General features: G+C 37.8%; 1 protein-coding gene across 1 annotated transcript; it reads left to right on the top strand.

Annotated features, from left to right (window-relative positions):
• Window positions 1-9134: 9134 nt before the first annotated feature.
• LOC111466242 (mitochondrial uncoupling protein 1-like) lies at window positions 9135-13014 on the top strand. Its single transcript, XM_023110846.1, has 9 exons — window positions 9135-9433; window positions 10063-10275; window positions 10367-10445; window positions 10796-10929; window positions 11003-11101; window positions 11188-11292; window positions 12090-12164; window positions 12279-12365; window positions 12630-13014. The coding sequence occupies exons 1-9, from the start codon at window positions 9350-9352 to the stop codon at window positions 12666-12668; spliced, it is 915 nt and encodes a 304-aa protein (XP_022966614.1). The 5' UTR covers window positions 9135-9349; the 3' UTR covers window positions 12669-13014.
• Window positions 13015-23514: the final 10500 nt, after the last annotated feature.

Below are 23514 nucleotides of genomic sequence, written 5' to 3'. Positions count from 1 at the left end.
TTTTTTTTTTTTTTTTTTTTTTTTTTTTTTTTTTCTAAATGCAATTATTAAAAAAAAAAAATTAAATTAAATTAAATAATATTTTGGCAATGCTATTTACAAACCCTTAGAAACTCGACTATAAATAGTCCAGCCCTTGCTTACCTTACCCTCATCACTCCTATCATATCAGTTTGAGGTTGTGTGTTCAGCCCTCCCTTCGAACTCTCGAGCCGTCCATGTCCTTTTCTTCTTTCTTTCCTTTTTCAATTGCCTAATCTCACGGTCAAACTTTTTTAATCGTGCAACGTCATGATCTGACATGATTATGATTAGTCTTTAATTTTGCAGCTTCATCAGACTTTAAGTGAAGTTCTTATTTACTGACTGGATACAACTCATGCAAAGACTAAACTTTGTTAAGCTATACACGTCTCATGTGCATGTATTTTCACTCAAATGTGACTCTAGCCGACTTACTCCTACTCTAGGTCAAGTTCTAAGGTGTAACATTGCCTCTACACCAGGTCAAGGTCTTTCATATGCAACGTTGTGTCTCATCTTGTTATTTTAATTATCAACAAATTGACATATATCGTTCATGATGTCATCTCAAGTCCGAAGATGTCATCAACCTTCAGAACTTATGCATAATTGAGACACTTTGGACATCTATCCATCAAAATATTATCGAGGCATGAACCTTCATATATCTATGTCAAGTCATTTCTGACTCCACTATATACTGACCTCCAACACAAGGAATAGGGCACAATGTTGGCGCACCCATGCCACCATCCAGCATGATCCTCAATAATTTATTTTCAAAGGAAAACACCTGAGAAATTTGTCTTGCAACGCTAGCTCATACCAATGACATGTGTCATGGGATACCTAACTTAAACTACTTAACCCTAGAGAATCGTGTGTCAGGATTCAAGCCAAAACTCCAAACTTTAAGATTATGACTTGGGTCTCTACCAGTCCTTTGAGCTTGCCTCTAACTCTCATAACATCACTATTGCCTTTAATTTTACGTATGATTAGGACTTGGCCTGATGAGTGTTACTTGCATGTTGTCTTTTGTCTTGCCAGCATATGAGGTCACAATCCGTTCTCTTTTTAGTACCGTTGTAACATTCTCTCCCATTTAAACTAGTTATCATCATCGATGACCTTTTCAATAACACAATCATATCGTGGATTATACATTGTGTGCTTCGAGTATTCTGCCTAAGATAGTCACTTTAAAAAGTGGTTGTTCACGATTTTATGGTAAATATTATTATGTGTTCCAGGCAATTAGCCACAAATTTCAGGTCGTTAGTAACATATGTGTTCCTGTAGCTAACCACTAGAGTCTCTCAATTTTGTTTATTATAATCATATAAATGTTTACATATTTATCTATTTTTAATCTCATTATTTTTAAATGATTTTTTGTAAATGTTGCCGTTGTAGCATGGGAATGACAAGCAGAGTAGAGAACAACAACTCCGAAATTTTTATATATTTTTTTTTATTTAAAACACTTCCATTCGANACTTATTTGTTTTGTAGTAAAAAAAAAAAAAAAAAAAAAAAAAAAAAAAAAAAAAAAAAAAAAAACTCCAAGTTCATGGGAACTCAGAAGATTAAAACGTTTTTGATATCCAAAATAATATTTAAATAAAAAAATCAATTAAATAATTAAAAAAATTGGATATATGTCAACATTATCTACGAGGGTAAAGGGGTCCATGTGAACTTGTCTCCAACTAGGTAGGGAGTTCAGAATCTTTTTTATTTATTTTATTTTATTTTTAAAATTTGGGGAATATTTCCAAGTTGAGATGGAGACAGAGATTTTCCTTACTTTTCTTTTTGTTTTTTTTAACTATTTTAAAATTAAAAAAAAAAAAAAAAAAAGCCTTCAAATAATAATAAAACTAATTCGAATATTTAATTTTAATAAATTAATTGCTTTTAAAAGGTTTTTTAAAAAAATATGCATAGGCAATGAATATCTTGTTTGACAGCCATGGGTGAAGTGGGCGATGAGATTCTTTGAGCTGGCAGCCCCATGTGGTTCGGCCAGTCCAACAGAGAACCTTGATGAGGGGTAGTAATCCTTCCTGTAAGCTTTCCTTGATGAGCCCCACAATAATGTAGAAACTGGACCACCCCTTCCATGGTTAGCCACCCTGCGTGTGCCATCGGCGATCGATCGGTAACGATTTTGGAGGCGAACTTGTTGAGAAAGAATGGTGGAGGAACACTTCGGATGCTGCTCCGACGACATTGATTTCGACAAGAAGAATTCCTTTCTTGTTGGTGTTAGCCAACAAGAAACGTGAGGCTTAGCCTTGGGAGGAATACTGGAAAAGGCCTCATTCTTCATGTGCTACTCTACCTAAAAGTAGGGTTGGAGACAGGTTGAGGGAAGTTTATTTTTTAAGGTTTCAATATAATTTCTAATAAAAATATATAAGTAATATTTCATAATATAATATTACTCAGTTTGATTCTTGTCCCGTGATGATATTTTAAGACTCTCCCTTGTCACTAGTCTTTGTTTCCCGTGTCATGTTGAGCTAACAATGAAAGTCCTCATATTTCTCAATATTCAATTTTTTTTTTTTTTTAAACAAGTCTACCACCGGCTGAAACATTAAATTTTCTATTATATAAACGGCAAATTAGTTGTCTCAATGAAGTACTGGATAGTCAACTTTTAGCCACGTACTTTCTTGGGTTGCTCTATACTCTTCTATAATAGCTGTGTTGCCATACTATTAAGAGATAGAAAAAGAAAATAGAATTGGAAAAGTGTATGATCTTCATTTCAGGTTAACTAATACCTGAAAATAGAAAAAAATAATATATCTAACTAAATCTTGTAAATAAATAAAATATACTATTAATCAAATTTATACTAACAACTCCCTAAATATCTCAGATATATTTTAACTAATATATCTCCAAAATATTCTCTTAATACTCCTCCTCAAGTTGGAGAGTGTATGTCGATCACACCCAACTTGTCCTTCAAAAGGTCAAATTGCTGTCTTCCTAGAGCTTTAGTAAAAACATCTGCCAATTGCATTTTGGTCGAAATATAACACGGTTTGATGATTCCAGCTTGTAACTTTTCTCGAACTATATGACAATCTATTTCAATGTGTTTCGTACGTTCGTGAAAAACTGGATTGGCTGCTATATGTAATGCTGCTTGATTATCACAATATAATAATGTTGGTTCGGATAGTGGAACATTCAAGTCTTGAAGAATGTATCTTAACCAAGTTAACTCTAAACAAGTATTTGCCATAGCTCGATACTCGGCTTCTGCTGATGATCTGGATACATTAGTCTGCTTTTTAGACTTTCAAGAAATAATTGAATTTCCAAGGAAAATGCAAAACCCAGATATAGACCGTCTGGAAGTTCAACAACCACCCCAGTCAGAATCGAAATATGCTTGTAATCTTAAATTGTTTTCAGATGGCAGTAGGAGTCCTTGACCAGGAGTGCCTTTCTTGGGTTGCTCTATACTCTGCTTCTATAATAGCTGTGTTGCCATACTTAGTGTGAATGTTTGATTAATCCACCACACCTAAATGGTGTGAAAGTTATCTTATTTATAATCAAATAAATTACAAGGATATGGAAATAGTAATAAATGGAAATAACAATAAATGGAAAGATATCTATGATAATAAGGCAAATATTAGATATTTGTCGTCCTTGACCAGGAGTGCCTTTCTTGGGTTGCTCTATACTCTGCTTCTATAATAGCTGTGTTGCCATACTTAGTGTGAATGTTTGATTAATCCACCACACCTAAATGGTGTGAAAGTTATCTTATTTATAATCAAATAAATTACAAGGATATGGAAATAGTAATAAATGGAAATAACAATAAATGGAAAGATATCTATGATAATAAGGCAAATATTAGATATTTGTCTTATAATAAAATATTAAATATAATATATATGGTAAACTATAATTTATTACTAAATATCATTAACACCCCAACGCAAGCTAAGCGTCGGATTTAAACGAACGTGAAGCTTGAATCTGAAAAATTCAAAGAGGTTGAGAAACACTTTTCATGAAGATGCTAACAACCCGGTTCTTGGCCATCAAAAATTACAGAGGGATCGCCGCTCAGCGACGATGCTGCCTTGGCTCTGGTGAGAATATTTCTAACCCCAAGAAGTAGAAGAGGAAACCTAGAGCAAGGGACAAAGACAATGTTGAAGCCAGAAGAGTCGCCACATTGGGCGAAGGAGCCAATTTTGGCGTGAAGGGCAGTCGGAAGAGTCGCCTCATCGGGCGAAGAAGCCAATTTTGGCAGGAAGGGCAGCGGCAACTTGGTTGGCGAATAGGCCAGTGCGGCACCCAGATTCCGAAGGTAACTCTCTGCAAAAGGTTGATAGGTTTAGGTTAGGGTTTATGTGAAGGATGAAGGTTGATTGGGAAGAAAATGAGAGAGACTATATTGGCCAAGGGGAAAACCGATTGGGTTGGAAAAGGTGAGGTTGTATGTACAGAGTATGACGAAAGGTGATTTGGAGGTCAATAGGGTGGAGCCGAAGAGTAATCAATCGGCTCCGACTACGGCAACCATGAAGACTGCCCCTACGGCGTCAAAACCAGCAGGGGTGGTGGAGAAGAAGATTAGAGGATTCAAAAGCCATTGAAAAGAAAGGATCGGGATTGTTAAACCGAGAGGGCTCTGATACCATGTGAATGTTTGATTAATCCACCACACCTAAATGGTGTGAAAGTTATCTTATTTATAATCAAATAAAATACAAGGATATGAAAATAGTAATAAATGGAAATAACAATAAATGGAAAGATATCTATGATAATAAGACAAATATTAGATATTTGTCTTATAATAAAATATCAAATATAATATATATGGTAAACTATAATTTATTACTAAATATCCTTAACACTTAGATATGACTTTCGGATTCTTTCTAATCATCTAAGTTGATTTTTTGTTTTATTTTCATCGAGTTTGTTTGGTTGAGTCACTTTTTGCTCATCAACATTAGTAGTCACTCGGATCTACAAACACATCAACACTAGACCAAATATCTGCCGTGTGCTCCCTTGTCTTTTATTTAAAGTTTCTTCAATGATGTTTAAGTAGGGTAAGAATTTTTTCTTCAAGGGCTATGATGCTTCCCTTGCGCCACTTTTATGGCTAGTCATATGATTTGAGCACCCTGAATTAATGATCCAATGATTCTCATAATTAGTAGGTCATCTTCTTTTAAGATACATCATATGCATCTTATTCATCATCCATATCAATTTTGAAGGTTGCCCTATTACTTTGGACGAACTTTTTCTTGGACCAACAATCCTTTGACGTGTGGTCATTCTTTCCGCAATTGTAGCAAATGTCTTCAAATATCTTCCCTTGAAGATTCTTATTGTCATTATTCAAACTCTCTAAGGTTGTGTAGTTTTTTAATGATTTTTTCTTTTGTCAACATTTTTGTAATCAAGTGGCTTATTGTTGCTCAAAACGCTTCTTCACTCTTCAGTGTGATGTCTTCTATTTGCTTAGTCATGGCTTATTGACTGACTAACAAATTTGTAAAAGCCAACCGTAAATTGGATATGATGATGCATATTGCCCACGTGTTGTAGTTGTTATTGTTGAATTTCTTGATTTCTCTAATGACTTGGAAATCACCCATCATGTTGATAATACATAAGTAATACTGAACAATTTTTTTTCGACATAAAATTTGCAAAATCATGGACTACTCACGACACAAACAAACTCACTTGCAAATAATTTCAATAAACCATTTCGAGGGTAAATAATCAAACAAAGAGGCAACAATAAAGCATATTGAGTTTGAAGAGATCAAACAACCTATACCAACCTCGCTTTGATATCAAATTGTTGAACACAACTTTTTTTCGTGAGAAACACTCCGAACTTTTATTAAGACCAATAGAGCAGAGATTACAAGACACATGGTAGAATATACTATAATTTACTTTATTTGATTTTGCTTTGGATTTCTTCCGATGAAAAAACTAAGTAGAGTGGACACGTATTTAGAGTAGAGACCATATTCCTAAAATATTGAAAAAAAAAATTCTAAAATTGTAACACTCTAAACCCAACAACGCCATTAATTTTTAAAAGTTTTGAGATTTTATTAGGGATCTTAGAGGGTGATTCTCAAATTCGTGCCGAAGGAAAATACTTTGAAATTTTGGGTCAAAGTCAACGGGGCAAAAAGGTAATTTTGCACCCACGTACTACTTCGAGAAGTCTAATCGGACCTACCTTAGGCTGTTAGATCATTCGATTTCATCAAGATACATGCAAGACCATAAGGTTAGTATGCAGGTCTTTTGCTTCGAAATTTTGTCAAGATAAATGCAAGACCATAAGGTTGGTCCGCGGGTCTTTTGCTTCAAAATTTTGTCCAAGATCTGAGGTTAGTCTACGGGTCTTTTGCTAGCGTGTGATGCGCGCTTGTCCATTCTCTTACTATTTTATTTTTCATGCATTGCCATAGTTCTTTGAGTCACTCCCGATCTTTCGATGCATCAAAATTTTAATTGATTGTAAGGCTCAAGTGGTAACCTTTAGACTTCCTTCGGGGGATAGCCTATTCTACAAGGGATCGTCAATAAGGGAAACTCCGAGAGTGGTCTTGACGTTGAAGGCTAAGAAGATGATCCACCGTGAAGCGTGGGCATTTCTAGCTAGTGTGACCGTTGATGGGGGAGTCAAGCCGACAGTCTCTTCAGTCCCTATGGTCAAAGAGCTCGAGGATGTCTTCCCTAAAGACTTACCTAGGTTGCCTCATAACAAGTATTTTATTTTGGAATTGACATTAAGTCGAGAACGTCGATTTCCAAGGCACCGTATAGAATGACACCCTTTGAACTTAAGGAATTGAAGGAACAGGAACTCTGGGACAAAAGGTTTATTTGTCCTAGCATTTTGCTCCTGAGGAGCCTTGTACTTTTTGTGACAAAGAAGGATGAGAGTTTGCGTTTGTGTATTAGACCACCGAGAGCTTAACAAGGTCACTGTAAAAAACAAGTTTCTCCTTCCGAGGTTAGATGACGTGTTCGATCAGTTGCAAGGTGCATCGGTGTTCTCCAAAATAGACCTAAGGTTGGGATACCATGATTTGAGGATTAAAGAGGATGACATCCCTAAGGGAGTGTCCATATTTCTAAGCTCGGTGGAATGGTGAGCAACGATTAGAGAGTGAGACCCTACAACTCTTGACCACAACAAACTCGGGGAGTCGAGAGTTATGAAATGGGAGTCTTGAGTCCCTATTAAGACTGTGAAACCACACTTGAGACTTGGGCCACACCGGTATATCTAGAAGATAAAAAAAGATTTCTAGGTCGACAGTAGCTGGTATGGAGTTCGAGGAGCTTCCACTTCCCTTCCCACTCAAGTACAATACCATCGAGCTAGGTGTGACGTTGGTTAGGTTCGTGTTACTCATTGGTAGATCAACTACTCTACATGGTGGATTCGTTCTGTGGTAGGACGTTGATCACATGGTTAGTCAGTGATTATCCTGCACTGAGGGTCCATCCTATGGGAGGACGTTGATCATGCGAGTATCCAGTTGAGCTGGCTTGTACTAGGGGTAATGTCCTACAACCTTGGGCAACTTCATGACATATAAGACAAGTTCGTCAGGTAACTCCACCATGGACGACAACGAGCAGGCTAGCACTTACCATGTTGTCCTTCACTTGATACAAAATTATATGGGGTAGCGTCTCATCTTTAGATGTCGGATACCATTGCGAAGACTAAGTCTTCTGCCCATGTTTGTGTACCAGAGCTTAGACTAAGTCAGTGCTTCCCTGCTAGAAAATAAATGCAATAAGAGCCTACAAAAAAAGATGACGTGTCAATGCATTCTGTAATACAATCGATACCAACCGGACGTGGAAGTTGGACTTTGACTCGACGTGTCTCTTCCAATCAAATATGCCACCCCACGTCATCTTCAACGGGGCTGGGAGGGTCAATATTTGGACTCCACGTGGCATCTTCTAATTTGTTAGTTGGTCCGTTAATTCATTAAGAGCCTAAAAGGCTCGCCTTTAATGAAACCTTATCAATTCAACCATATTTTGAATATGGTCCAACAATAAATTATAATTATGAATTAGTTAATTTCATTTCTTCATTTTTCTTTTTTAACTTTTTTTTTTTAATGGAATTTTATATTAAAGAATAGGTCATGTCATGTCATTGTCACTCTATTTATGTACCATATTTAATTGATACATTAAAATTAGACTTTAATTTTTTATTTATTTTTTAAGCACAGTCAAAAGGTAAATAACTGACGATGAAACTAGTAAGTAAAAGTAATATTTATAGGTTAAAAAATAAAAAATAAAAAATAAAATTATTATTATACAAAGTCTAAATTTTCAATTAGGTATCAAATATTTCTTGCTTCTAAGTTTTCATATTTGTATTTGATAGGTAAGAAAATTCAACGTTTTAAAAATAATAAGACTAAATGTCTAAATTATGTTTGAATTAATAAAATATTTGTTGACTAAATTAATAAAAATTTCTTTAAATATAGTATTTTGTCGTTAGTAAAAAATTAATTTTCTTTTTTTATAAAAACTAAAAATGTTAATGTGAGAGTATTTTTAAATTTAATTTTAAGATTTAACCTTAATTTAAATAATGGTTCAAATTGCATTATCCTTGTAAACTATAAAAATAATGTTAATTATCAACTTAGTTCAAGGAAAATTTGAATTACGATCTTAGTCCGTAGACTGATTATTTTAATTATGTTTATGTTGACTTCCATATTAATTAATTAATAATTATATTTATGTTATAATGATTGGACAAAAATAAAAACATCAAATATTATATTTATCAAAGTTATTATAATTTTTAAAATTTTAAATTTTAAATTACTCATTATGTCGTTTCAAGTGATAATCATGTCAATTTTAAAGTAAAAAAAATAATATAAATATTTATAATTTAATCCAAATTTTATTAAATCAAAGACAACAATTTTTTTGGTTAGGTAAAAATTTGGTAGAAATGTATTAGGCTTTTTCAAAATTAAATTGGAATTAAATAATTTGAAACTTTTATTATCAAATACAAATACAGTGATTGCCGGAGTGGCGCTGCTGGCGCAGGAGAACGAACCCCGAGAAAACGCCGCCAACACGCTATTTCTTTCTCGTTTTGCTTTTCCCTAGATTCCTCAAGGATCGCGCCCAGTATTCTTCTTCTTACTCCATTTCGCTTTCTAGGTTTGTTTCAAATTCCCCATTTCATCTTCTTCTCGCCGGTTCAGTTTCCGGTTAAGCCATGGTTGCCGATTCGAAGGGCAAATCTGATATCTCATTCGCCGGTACGTTTGCCAGTAGTGCTTTCGCTGCTTGTTTTGCCGAGGTAATTTCCTGATTTCTCACTGTATATATACATAACACACTGCACTGCATCGCATCTTCTTAAACCCTTTTGACAATCGTGTTTCTAAGAAGTTCGTTCTTTAAATTTTGTTTCCGTTCTTGTTTGGAATTTGGGGAAGAAGTGTTAGTGTTTTGTGGAGTTTTTTGTTGTCGAATTCAAATTTCGAGTGTGGATTTGTGAGATAATTTGCTGATTTGATCTGCTTCTTGATTATTTTCAACTCTGGTTAACCATGCATTGGGATTGGCTCGATCAAGCGATACTTGATCGGTCAATTTCGCTTTAAACAGGGTTTGATCTTACATGCGGTTGGAGTTTGACTTCTGGTTCGAGTGATCTCGGTCATCAATAGAATTTAGAACTGATTTTTCGTTATCTACGATGCCTTGAAGTTTTGATGTTCTAACTATTTAGCTAAAATTTCAAAAGTGTTTTTGAAATGTAAGATGCTACAAGTAGATATTATAAGCTTAATCATTGAGAACAGATGACTAAAATTGAAAACCAGATTGTTCTGTTTAAGTCATGCACTCAAGAAACTATTGAGATATTCAATGATCTGAGATGATTGTTTGGCTAAAATTGGATTGCTTTTGATATTGATGCAGATATGTACTATTCCTCTAGACACTGCCAAGGTTAGGCTTCAGCTACAAAAGAAGGCAGTTGTCGGCGATGTCTTACCGAAATATAGGGGTATGCTGGGTACGGTTGCAACCATAGCCAGAGAGGAAGGTATGGCGTCCCTGTGGAAAGGAATTGTTCCTGGATTGCATCGTCAATGCGTGTTTGGAGGCTTAAGGATTGGGTTGTATGAGCCTGTAAGTTTTTGAAGTCCAGGCTCTATGCCTACTGTTCTGTCTTTCTTAGATCATATCTAACACAAACTCGTATATTGATTTTACATCATAGGTTAAGAACTTCTACGTGGGCAGTGACTTTGTTGGTGATGTTCCTTTGACTAAGAAGATTCTTGCTGCACTGACAACTGGTGAGCATGGATTTGACTTTATGCTGCATGTAATGTTTGTTCTCGAATCCATGATTGCACATGTAATAGTTCACGTATTTGTTTGTAGCGTTAATGCATGTATTTCTTGTTGAGGATGGTGGAGAATTTTTGAAAATCATGAGTTTCTCTAAGTAGAAAATAATAACAATATCAGCAAATAGAACATGTATGAAGGAAAAGGGTTGGGAAATTCTTAATCGAGCCACACACTGCACTCTTTCACGACACAATATGCTTGTACTCGATAGCATTCCTCTTCCGACAAACCCCTCTACTGCTTGTGTGCTAAAATAAAATTAACTCATTTTCCTTTCGTCCTCCGTTAACAGGTGCTATAGGGATCACAGTAGCAAATCCAACTGATCTTGTGAAAGTTAGACTTCAAGCAGAAGGAAAGTTACCTCCTGGCGTGCCTAGGCGCTATTCTGGGGCATTGAATGCATATTCTACCATTGTTAGACAGGTTAGCTATTTAACCTCAGGGTCAAGAAAAATGTATTATCATTTCCATTTTACGATTTGTATATAACATATAGGAAGGAGTTGGAGCTCTATGGACTGGCATTGGACCGAATATTGCAAGAAATGCTATTATAAATGCCGCAGAACTAGCCAGCTACGATCAAGTGAAACAGGTAAAATCGTTGGAAATTTATCTTTGTAGAACTAATCTTGGGGTCTTTTTTTGCTGATTCTTATCTTACTCTATGTTGTTCTGCAGACAATTTTGAAAATTCCAGGTTTCACAGATAATGTTTTGACTCATCTGCTTTCTGGTCTTGGAGCAGGGTTTTTCGCTGTCTGTATTGGCTCCCCGGTCGACGTGGTAATCTCTCTATATCCATGCCATGTCCCCTTTTTCTTGGTGTCTTCATTTTATAACTTTTTGGTTTCACACTCTTTTGAATATATATAGTAACAATTCATGCTGGTTCATGTTAACTGAAAAGCATGTTGGGAGAGAAGTCTCACGTCGGCTAATTAAGAGGTTGATCATGGGTTTATAAGTAAGGAATACATTGGTATGAGGCTTTTTGGGGAAACTAAAAGCAAAGTCATGAGAGCTTATGTTCAAAGTGGACAATATCATACCATTGTGGAGGTTTGTGATTCCTAATATGGTGTCAAAGCTATGCTCTTTAACTTAGTCATGTTAATAGAATCCTCAAATGTCGAACAAAGAAATTGTGTGCTTCGAAGGTGTAGTTAAAAGGGACTCAAGTGTCGAACAAAGGGTAAACTTTGTTCGAGAGCTCTAGAGGAGTCGAGTCTCGATTAAGGGGGGGAGGTTGTTCGAGGGCTCCATAGGCCTCAAGGGAGGCTCTATGGTGTACTTTGTTTGAGAGGAGGATTGTTGAGAGAGGAGTCCTACATCGGCTAATTAAGGGGTTGATCATGGATTTAGATCATAGATTTATAAGTAAGGAATATAACTCTATTGGTATGAGGCCTTATGGGGAAACCAAAAGCAAACCCATGAGTGCTTATGCTCAAAGTGGATAATATCATACCATTGTGGAAATTCGTGATTCCTAACAATGCACATTGATTATTTTTTATTGCACGGCCTTCTTTTGGAGAATCGGAGTCATTCGCACGTTGTCATATACCTTTTTTTGGCAGGTGAAGTCAAGAATGATGGGGGATTCAACTTACAAAAGCACAATTGATTGTTTCATCAAGACTTTAAGAAATGATGTATGTTTTCATACACTTCCTAGTGTTTCTTTAACAGTTTCTTATCATCCCAATATCTGTCTTTTACCATGGGATTTGCATATCGTAATACCATCTGGGAATTACATTTTGCAGGGACCTCTGGCGTTTTACAAGGGCTTTATCCCGAATTTCGGGAGGCTAGGATCATGGAACGTTATCATGTTCCTAACTCTAGAACAGGTATTTCCTTTCCGCTCGACACTCTAGATGTCAGATTGTTAGTATCTAAGAATTTCTTAAGAGTATAAATATATTTCTCAGTTTTCAATAGTAGCCCAGTTTTTGAAAATCAGAAACCTCAAACATAACCAAACTCTTGTTCTTGTTTTTGTTCTCGTTCTTGTTTTGTTCTTGTTCGTGTTCTACTCAAGAACAGAACCAAAAATGAGGAGAAGACATTGAAAAATTGAGATCTTATCAAATGAATCATTTGTTGTTTTACAGGCCAAGAAGTTTGTGAAAAAACTAGAATCTTCATCTTAAGCTATTTGGTGGGGTTGTGGAATCAGATTGCTCCCCTTTTCAGCCTTCTTTGCTTAGAGAATAAAAGCAACTTTACATGAAGAGTTTACTTTATTTGCTGATTCCTCCATTGATGAGATCAAAGCTTTTGCATCTGCCATGGGAGAATAAAAGTTGAAAGCAATCCTCAGACTGAGATTCTTTCCCAAACTCATTCATTCTCTGTTCTATTAAATTTATGTCATTTTTTGTTCCATATTTGTTCAAACATCCTCAAACAAAATATTAGAATTTTCAGAGATTGTTGGTTGACCCATGATTTTAACTTTTAGTTGGCTTGGATCTATGAAGCTTCAATTTGTTGGTATTTTAATCATGCCCGATAACCATTCCGGCACGCCCACTCATTGAAAAGCACAACAAGTTGTAGTCCTAAGCAGTAGGATTCAAAATCGTCAAGCTCAGTAAATGAAAAGAAGCTAAAAATAATACAAGTCGTGAGCGGTAGGATTCGAACTTGCGTGGGAATAGCCCACATGATTTCTAGTCATGCCCGATAAAAGCATAAGTCAGAGTTGTGAGAAGTAGAATTCGAGATTTATAGTCGTGAGAGCTTTCTAGTCATCCCTTATAGTCCCTTGTAGTTGTGAGAGCTTTCTAGTCCTCCCTTATAGTTGTGAGAGCTTTCTAGTCATCCCCACTAAATGAAAAGATAAAAAAAAAAAAAAATTTGTGTGCGGCAGGATTTGAGGGTAGAGTCCACATGAGTTTTAGTCATGTCCAGTAACCACTCTGGCACGCCCATTGATTAAAAAGCATCATGGAGCAGTAGGATTCGAGATTTCTAATTATGAGAGAGCGGCAGGATTTGAACTTGTGCGCATAGCCCACATGATTTCTAGTCATGTGGATAACCATTTTTAATCATGCCCAATAACCATTTCTAGTCAGATAAAATATAATACAAGTAAATAATACAAGTTGTGAGCGGTGAGCGGTAGGATTCGACTTACACAAGCAGAGCCCACATAAGAAGATAAAACAAAAATAGAGCGGCAATATTCGAACCTAGAAGGTGTAATCTGAAAAGAAATAAAAAACTAAATGAAAAGAAATAAAAAATAATAAATAAATGAAAAGATGTAAAAAATAATAAATAAATGAAAAGATGTAAAAAATAATAAATAAATGAAAAGAAATAAAAAAATAATAAAAGTCATAAGCAACATGATTCAAACCTAATAATAAATAAATGAAAAGAAGTAAAAAATAATAAATAAAAAATAATAAAAGTTGTAAGCAGCAGAATTCAATTCAAAAACAGTAGGATTCAAGATTTCTAGTCGTGAAAGCTTTTTATTCATGCCCTCTTAATGAAAAGGATAAAAAAATACAATTCGTGAGCGCAGGATTCAAACCTGTACAGACAAAGCCCACATGATTTCTAGTCATGCCCGGATAACCACTCCAGCACGCCCACTAATTGAAAAACACAATAAGTCAAAGTAATCCTGCTCGGGTAAAGCCCACATGATTTTTAGTCATGCCTGGATAACTACTCCGCACGCCCTGTAACAACCCAACTTAACTTATAAGTAGCGGTCAGGGCCGGTACGAAAAATAATGAGATTTATTTGAAAAATGATGAAAATCATGCAGAAATTTATTAGAAATCATGCCGAAATTGATTTCTCAGAAATTTATTAGAAATCATGCAGAAATTTATTAGAAATCATGCGCAGGGCCCAGGGTACCCTTTTAAAATAATAATAAAAAAAAACAATGCCGCCGAAAGTTATTTAAAACACTGAGGAAATTTAAAATCAAAAGGAAGTTTGATGTGACCGCCTAGTTCCCACAAACTAGATATCCACAACATAGTTTAAATTAATACAAAAGTGTGGAAACATCTCTCCCACAAAATGAGACTACAAAAAAAAAAAAAAAACATAAGAATCCTTGAATAGCCCCATTACTGACTTTGGCATCCTACTCGTCACTTCCATGCCACAGCTTCGCCTGAAAAATCATTTAAAAAAAACAGGATGAGTATAAAAATACTCAGTAAGGAACTCCCCTAATGAGGTCAACATATGAATCGTCACAAGGCGATCAACCAAAACACGCATTAGGTGATTACTGCCACCACAACATCAACGCCACTTTTACTCTGGTGGTTATTTCTAGTTGGTTAACCAAAACACACAACGTGTAACCATTACCACAAGGACCTCACCTCCTTATTTCCTCCCATTGACTCTTAATTGCTGGTTACCCGAAACACACAGCGTGTAACCCTTACTGGATAGACGTTTTCTAGAATCACCCCAAAAGTGACTATTGGTGGCTAGTTACCCGAAACACACAATGTGTAACTATTACCACAAACCCCTTAACCATGGCTACCTACAAGCACAATATGCCGGCAATCGACACATATCCGAACTACACAACCTAACCATATTACACGACAATCAGATTACACAACAATCCGATTACACAACCATCCGATTACACAACCATTCGATTACACCAAAATTCGATTACACAACAATCCGATTACACCTATCCAGACTACACAACAATCCGATTACACCTATCCAGACTACACAACCTAACCATCAGGTTACACCACAAACAAATTACCCAACCATCAGGTTACACTACAAACAGATTACCCAACCATCAGGTTACACCACAAACAGATTACCCAACCATCAGGATACAAACAATTGCACACAGTGACCAGATTATACTCAGCATTCAAATTGTTACACAGTACCTAGCCATTGGACGAATCTGTTCGACCCATTTTCAAATAAACGTTTGGATACAGACAATTACACGCAACGATCAGATTATACTCAGCATTCAGATTGCTAGTGAACCCTAGGGCTTATTTTTTTATAAGTCTGATTTTGTTATTGGGCCATGGGCCCAAAACGTGGGCCTTACAATATTCCCCCAAAAAGAAACTTTTGTCCCCCGAAAGCTTCACTTGAATACATAAGGCTTGCGCTACCTACATTCCGCTCTGAAGAGCTTAGGGTACTTGCTGATCATTTCCTCCTCTCGTCCCCAAGTGGCTTCTTCCAGCAGGTGATTCCGCCATAATACCTTGACCAATGCGATCTCTCGATTATGTAGAGTTTTCATTTCTCTATCCACAATTTGCACTCGTTCTTCCTCATAGTTCAAACCCTTATCCAACCGTAGAGGTTTGAAATCTAGATGGGTCAGCTATGTATTGTCGCAACATCGATACATGGAACACAATGTGGACTCCTGAGAGTATAGGTGGTAGGGCCAACCGGTAAGCTACTTGTCCCACTCGCTCTAAGATCTCAAATGGTCCAATGAAGTGTGGACTTAACTTCCCTTTTGCGTCCGAACCTAAGAACGCCTTTCATGGGAGCCACCTTAAGGAATACTTTGTCTCCCACCTCAAACTCCAAATCTCTTCGTCTCACATCTGCATAACTCTTTTGCCTGCTCTGGGCCGTACGCATTCTAGTCCTTATTTTTTTAATTGCCTCATTAGTTGCTTGCACTAAGTCGGGGCCCAACAACTTGCGTTCTCCCACTTCATCCCAACACACTGGGGATTGACACTTCTTCCCGTATAAGGCCTTAAAAGGTGCCATACCCAACGTTGCTTGATAACGGTTGTTATAAGCTAACTCTATGAGATGAAAATGTGTGTCCCAGCTACCGGAAAAGTCCAACATACAGGCCCGTAACATGTCCTCCAGTATCTAGTTTAAACGTTCAGTTTGCCCATCCATCTGTGGGTGAAATGTTGTACTAATCTCTAGTCGTGTACCCAACGCTTTCTGAAGACTTTTCCAAAACTTTGATGTGAAATGGGGATCCCTATCTGACACAATGGATATCGGTACCCCGTGCAATCTTGTTACTTCCTTTAAGTACAACTGAGTCCATTTATCCACGGAATAAGTGGACTTCCCTGGGAGGAAGTGAGCTGACTTTGTGAGCCTATCAACCACAACCCATATAACTGTGTAGCCTCTGGCCGTCCTCGGTAATCCCATGATAAAGTCCATGGCGATGTTCTCCCACTTCCATTCAGGTACATTAAGTGGTTGTAATAGTCCCGCCGACTTCTGCCTTGGGGCTTTGACTTGTTGACAAACCAGACACTTGCTCACGAACTCGGCCACATCACGTTTCATATTCCGCCACCAATAATGTCGTTTCAAATCTTGATACATCTTGGTACTGCCAGGATGTAGGGCGAATGGCGAGTAGTGAGCCTCGGTTAGGATTTCTACCTTCAGTTCTTCTTCATTTGGCACACACAACCACCCATGGTACAAGAGCCCCCCATCGATTGTCAATGAAAACTCCTCGGTCTGGTTGACATCTATCAAACGTCTTTTTCCAACCAAATTTGGATGACCATGTTGTTTCTCAATAAGACGTTGCCTCAAGGTCGGTTGTATCGTTAACTGGGCCAATTGAGTGGCGACCTCCCCCATGGCCACTGCTACACCGGCGCGTTCCAGATCCTGCTGGATCGCTTTTTGTATGGTGATTAGAGCAGACGCGTGTGCTGATTTTTGGTTCAACGCATTAGCTACCACATTCGCCTTTCCCGGGTGATAGAGTATCTCCACGTCATAGTCTTTAACCAACTCCAACAACCTGCGTTGTCTCATGTTTAACTCCTTCTGAGTAAAAGAATTATTTAAGATTTTTGTGGTCAGTGAAAATTTGGGTCCTTTCTCCATAAAGGTAGTGTCTCAAAATCTTCAATGCAAATACCACTGCTGCCAGTTCTAGATCGTGGGTGGGATAGTTTCGCTCGTATGCTTTTAGTTAACGTGAAGCATAGACAATAATCTTCCCATGTTGCATGAGGACACATCCTAACCCCCTTTTTGAAGCATCACTGTACACTACAAAGCTTCCATCTCCTAACGGTACAGTGAGTATCGGGGTTGTTACTAACCTCTGTTTAAGTTCTTTGAAACTAACCTCGCACTGATCATTCCAGGTGAACGACTTTCCTATCTTGGTCAACTCAGTGAGGGGGGTGGCGATCTTGGAGAAATCCTTCACAAACTGCCTATAATACCCTGCAAGTCCAAGGAAACTTCGTACCTCAATCACTGTGGTCGAGCAAGGCTAATTCGTCACCACTTCAATCTTTGTTGGGTCTAAGGTGATTCCCATGCGTGAAACTACATGCCCAAGAAATCCCACCTGTTATGCTCAGAATTCACACTTGGAGAACTTTGCAAAAATTTGTTCGCTCTCAGAGTGGTCAGCACTTTCCGAAGATGTTCCTCATGTTGTTCCCTAGTCTTGGAATACACAAGGATATCATCAATGAAGACGATCATGAAGTTGTTTAAGAACTCTCTGAACACTTTGTTCATCAACCCCATAAATGTTGTTGGAACGTTGGTCAAGCCAAACGACATTACCCTAAACTCATAATGTCCATACCTCGTGCGAAAGGCTGTATTTGAGATATCACTCTCCTTAATCCTCAATTGATGGTAGCTTGACCGTAAGTCAATCTTTGAGAACACAACTGCTCCTTGCAACTGGTCAAACAGGTTGTCGATTCGGGGTAAATGATACTTGTTTTTAATTGTCACTTTGTTAAGTTCTCGATAGTCCATGCATAAGCTCATAGAGCCGTCCTTCTTCTTCACAAATATCATTGGGCTCCCCAAGGAGACGCACTTGGTTGTATAAAGCCTTTGCTTAGTAGCTCTTGAAGTTGCAACTTTAGTTCTTTCAGTTCAGCAAGGTCCATTCTGTACGGGGCTCTTTATATAGGGTTGTTCCTAGCTCAAGTACAATTTCGAATTCCATCTCACGCTCTGGGGGTAGGCTCAGGAGATCTTCTAGGAACACGTCCACGAATTCTCTCACTACTGCCACTGAGTTAATGCTTGCCTCAGCTCGCCCTAATTCCACCATATGAGCTAATATCCCCCAAGCACCCTAAGATAAAATCTTCCTTGCCTTTAATGTCGAGACTATCCTCAAGACCGTTCCCTCCCTAGTCCCCTTGAACTTGAAGCTTGGCTGACTAGGAGGTCTGAACACCACCTCCTTGTTGAAGCAATCAATGGATGCATGGTTTTTAGCTAACTACTTCATCCCTAAGTGTTGGGTTTTATGTCCTAAAACTCATAGTTTGTATACAAAAACATATTTTATTTTCAATAAAGTCATTATTGTTGTTTATTCAGTAAAGATTGTTATTGAATAAAATGAACTTTACGATCATTAATCTAAATCCAATAAACTAAGAACACACTAGCTATAGTATGATTACTTGAACTATATGTAGAGACATAAGAGTTGATCAAGTTCAAGTATATAGCCAAAATGGTCTATAGTATAAGGATAAGGCTGAGTACCTTATTCTGGGGACACTATGGATGCAGCCCACTTTTGTATATGATATAAACAATGTGATTACTAAAATTGTACATGTGGAGACATGTGAGTGGGGGCGTCCTATGCAATGAGTATTGCATAAGATCAGACCATGAAGAAAATCACTCTCACTTTATAATGTCGTTTACTGTTGAGACTGATTTTTTATTTATTTGATAACCTAGGTAACTCGATCTTAATCCTAAGCTAACCATGAACTTCTGTTTATTCGGAATTATCCTTAGATTTGCATGGGTGAGAGTGGCTCAAGTTCGCCGACTCAATATGCCTCCCATTTCAGGGGTAAGACTGGGTAAATAGTTGGGGACGTGGGGTGCAAGATGGAATTCACTCCTACCCACTTTTAGGAATAGAAGAGAGGTAGTTCCCTTAAGTACTTACTCCAAGTCTTGAACAAGGGGCCCAACCCTCTCATTGGCCTGAGAGAGATTCGGTTTACTAGTTGGACCACATACCAATTGTTCATTAGAGGATCAGTGAGACATAAGAAACGAAAAGTAACTTCAAGGGTAAAATGGTAAATTGACCCAACTCTAGTTACGAACAACCTGTGAATGATCAACTTACTAATCATGGTTATATCAAATGGACAGAAATATATTTACAGTGAGGGGAGTGCAACTACTAGGCTATAGTGAAATGTTCTAGTAGTTAACGAATGTTGGTTAACAAGGTTAATGAGTTTAACCGATTAATCTTGGATCGTTGGAGCCCATGATCTATAGGTCCATTAGGTCCCTCAGTTAGCTCATATAGGACTAAACCATAGAACAATGTGACGAGTGAGTTCAAGGTGTTCGAATTCAAATTAGGGAGAATGCGCTACATATATACCATATATTTAACCGCATTTTTGTTTTATTTACGAATTAAACAAAAAGAGAGAATCTGATATATTTAAATAAGATTTAAATATCTTAATCAAATATGTGTCAGAATTAATTGGGATTGACATTTGAATTAATATTTTACTTTAATTTGAAATTAATAATTCAAATTGATTGTTGAATCAAAATGAAGAAAGTCACAATGTTGACTGAAGTCAACATTGGTTTCGAAATTTGGTTTAACCAAACTTGCATTCTTGCCAAATAAACGCCACAAATTTGAGTGGAATCTTGAGTGTCAAAATTTGGTTAACTCAAGCATGCATGCTGCCACATAATCCCAAACATTTGAGTGGAATTTTGAGTGTCAAAATTTGGTGATCTCAAATTTGTATGAACATGCAAACATGGCTCTATAAATAGAGAGATCATATACATGAAACGTCTTCTTGTTGGTGAAAAACCTTGAGAAAAACCTCTCACAAACAGTCTCTTCATATATACAAAATCCCTCCCAAGTTTAGTCACTCACCGGATTCCACAATCCCGTTCTAAGGCCGGATGATAGTGGAGAAGACACTAGTGGTGGTTAGAAACCAGTTCGTGAGAAAAAAGAAATTTGAGCTACAAAAGGTTAGTATTCAAACTCATTAAGTTTTAATACTTATGAACATGCTAGTTATTTACTATAATTGATGTTCTAAAAGTGCCTAAGATCCAAATTGCTTCCGCATGTGTTATATTAACACCATCACTAAGATAACGTCAAAATTGACCATATCTAGGACTATCAGCGTCACATCTATCGTGTGGTTTGACACACACAACTAACCATCCTTTACCCTCTCGAAGGCTTTCATACTTACCCCTGCTGGGGTACCCACAGACATCCCGTACCCTAGTGGTTCAACTTCTACTCTTGCGTGTTTTACAAGATTAGTGGAGATAAAAGAGTGGGTTGACCCTGAATCAAATAAGACCTGTGCGTAGTACCCAAGAATAGAGAGCGTACCTGTGACTGCAGTGCTGGAGTTTTCTGCCTCCTGACAAGAGGTAGCATACATTAGCCCCTGTTGCAGAGCTGGCCTCAGGTTTGAGGTTGGTTGGTTATCAGGGGGTCTATTAGCACTAGTTGCTCACCCTTGGGTGCAGTGCGCGACAACGTGGCCTTCTTGGTGACAGTTGAAACATACCCTGTTCTTAAACCTGCACTGTCCTAGATGACGTCTCCCACAGTTCGAGCAACATGGTCTGTCATGTGGCGTGTTCTGTGGGCAAGCCTTTGGTTGCCTGTGCTTTTGGTTTAAATTTGTCTTGGCATGGTGCCAAGATATCTTTGAGGAGGTAGGTGACGTCTGCTCTCTCTTTCTCTTCTGGTCAACTAACGTGTTTAAGTGGATTTGGGTGTCTTCTGTTGGATATTCCCTATCATCAAGCATCTCGGCAAGTCGAAGTGTCGTTGCGTAGTCAGGTGGAACGTGAGCTGATACCGCCCCTCAAACATCGGGCCACAAACCCATAACAAAACATTCTACTTTCAGCTCTTCCGTTGAGACCATTATTAGGGCGAAATGGGACAAACGGGTGAACTCTCGTTCATACTCCTCTACTGACCTGTTTCCCTGCTCTATGCTTAGGAATTCGCATTGCTTCTTATATCGCACCAATGGTTTGAAGTATTTTCGGAGAAACGCTTTTCTAAATTGCGTCTAGGTGATGTCATCCTCGTCTGCAGCAATCGCCTGGGAGGTTGATTGCCACCACAGTTTAACATCTTCACGTAACAAATAGGTCACGCAACTCAGTCTATGTTCCTCTGGACACTTCATGCGTCAAAAAATTTCATCAATAGCTGACAACCATAATTCAGCTACGACAAGGTCCTTGGGATTTTCCCTCGAATACTTCGGAGTCCCGACTTTTGAAAACCCGAAAATACTTGCTTTCTTCTGATGCGTCGACGTCTCCCCGGTTGTGACGGGTCGTCTGCCTGGCACTTTGCGCTAAGGTCGGGATCAGTTGTGCCAATGGATTTCATCAGCCCCATCATCACAGCCATATTAGGTACTTCCGAAGTATCAATGTTTGCTCTCGGTAGGCCAGATGGGGGAACTCCTATCCCCTGATTTGGGCTCACATTCATTGATTGTTCTTGAAGTGGGGCCTCCAAAGATGGGTTCTCTTGTACCTTTGCCAGCCCGCTTCGAGCACGTTTACCTCCCCAATTTGTTACTTGGCCAAACATCCTTTCGCTTGTTTCGTTCCTAATCCACAATTAATTACCTCATAAAATTTTCTCTTACAACGTGTATTATACACTACTTTATGACTGACAAGTACATAAAACCACACACGATAGTCAATCAAAATATCAATACTCGACAATACATATTCATACATTAAGCAACATGCATTATCCATTAATTTTGATTGACAAGCCCACATAAAATCATCCAGGATAACCAATGTAATTTCAATATTTGACAATACATATTCCTCCATTTTATGGCCAAGCGTACCTGGAAGAGACGAGGGTTTGCCGTTCAGTCATGGGCGACTCTTTGGCTTACGATGTAAGCAGTCTACAGAATCCCATAACCTGGCTCTGATACCAACTGTAACGACCCAACTTAACTTATAAGTAGCGGACAGGGCCGTTACGAAAAATAATGAGATTTATTTGAAAAATGATGAAAATCATGCAGAAATTTATTAGAAATCATGCGCACGGTACCCTTTTAAAATAAAATAAAATAAAACAATGTCGCCCGAAAGCTATTTAAAACAAGGAGGAAATTTAAAATCAAAAGGAAATATGATGTGATCGCCTAATTCCCACAAATTAGGCATCCACAACATAGTTTAAATTAATACAAAAGTGCGGAAACGTCTCTCCCACAAAATGAGACTACAAAAAAAAAAAAATATAAGAATCCTTGAATCGCCCCGTGACTGATTTTGGCATCCTACTCGTCACCTTCGTGCCACAACTTCGCCTGAAAAATCATTTTAAAAAAAGCAAGGTGAGTACAAAAATACTGAGTAAGGAACTCCCCTATAGGGGTGCATTAGGTGATTAATGCCACTACAACATCAACGCCACTTTTACTTCGGTGGTTATTCCTAGTTGGTTACTTGAAACACATAGGGTGTAACCATTACCACAAGGACCTCACCTCCTTATTTCCTCCCATTGACTCTTAATGGTTGGTTACCTGAAACACACAACGTGTAACCCTTACTGATAGACGTTTTCTAGAATCACCCCAAAGGTGACTATTGGTGGCTAGTTACCCGAAACACACAGCGTGTAACTATTACCACAAACCCACATGATTTGAACCTCCACTGTAACAGCCCACATGATTTCTGGTCATGCCCGATAACCACTCCGACACGCCCACTGATTGAAAAGTATAACAAGTTGAAGTTCTGAGGAGTAGGATTCGAGATTTCTAGTCGTGAATGCTTCCTATTCATGCCCTCTTAATGAAAGGAAGATAAAAAAAATACAATTCATGAGCGGAAAGATTCAAACATGTGCGAGCAGAGCCCACATGATTTCGAGTCATGCCCGATAACCACTCTGGCACGCCCAC

Source organism: Cucurbita maxima, unplaced genomic scaffold, assembly GCF_002738345.1.
Source record: "Cucurbita maxima cultivar Rimu unplaced genomic scaffold, Cmax_1.0 Cma_Scf00030, whole genome shotgun sequence".
In the NCBI taxonomy this organism is placed as follows: domain Eukaryota; kingdom Viridiplantae; phylum Streptophyta; class Magnoliopsida; order Cucurbitales; family Cucurbitaceae; genus Cucurbita; species Cucurbita maxima.
This window is presented reverse-complemented; position numbering and strand designations above follow the sequence as displayed.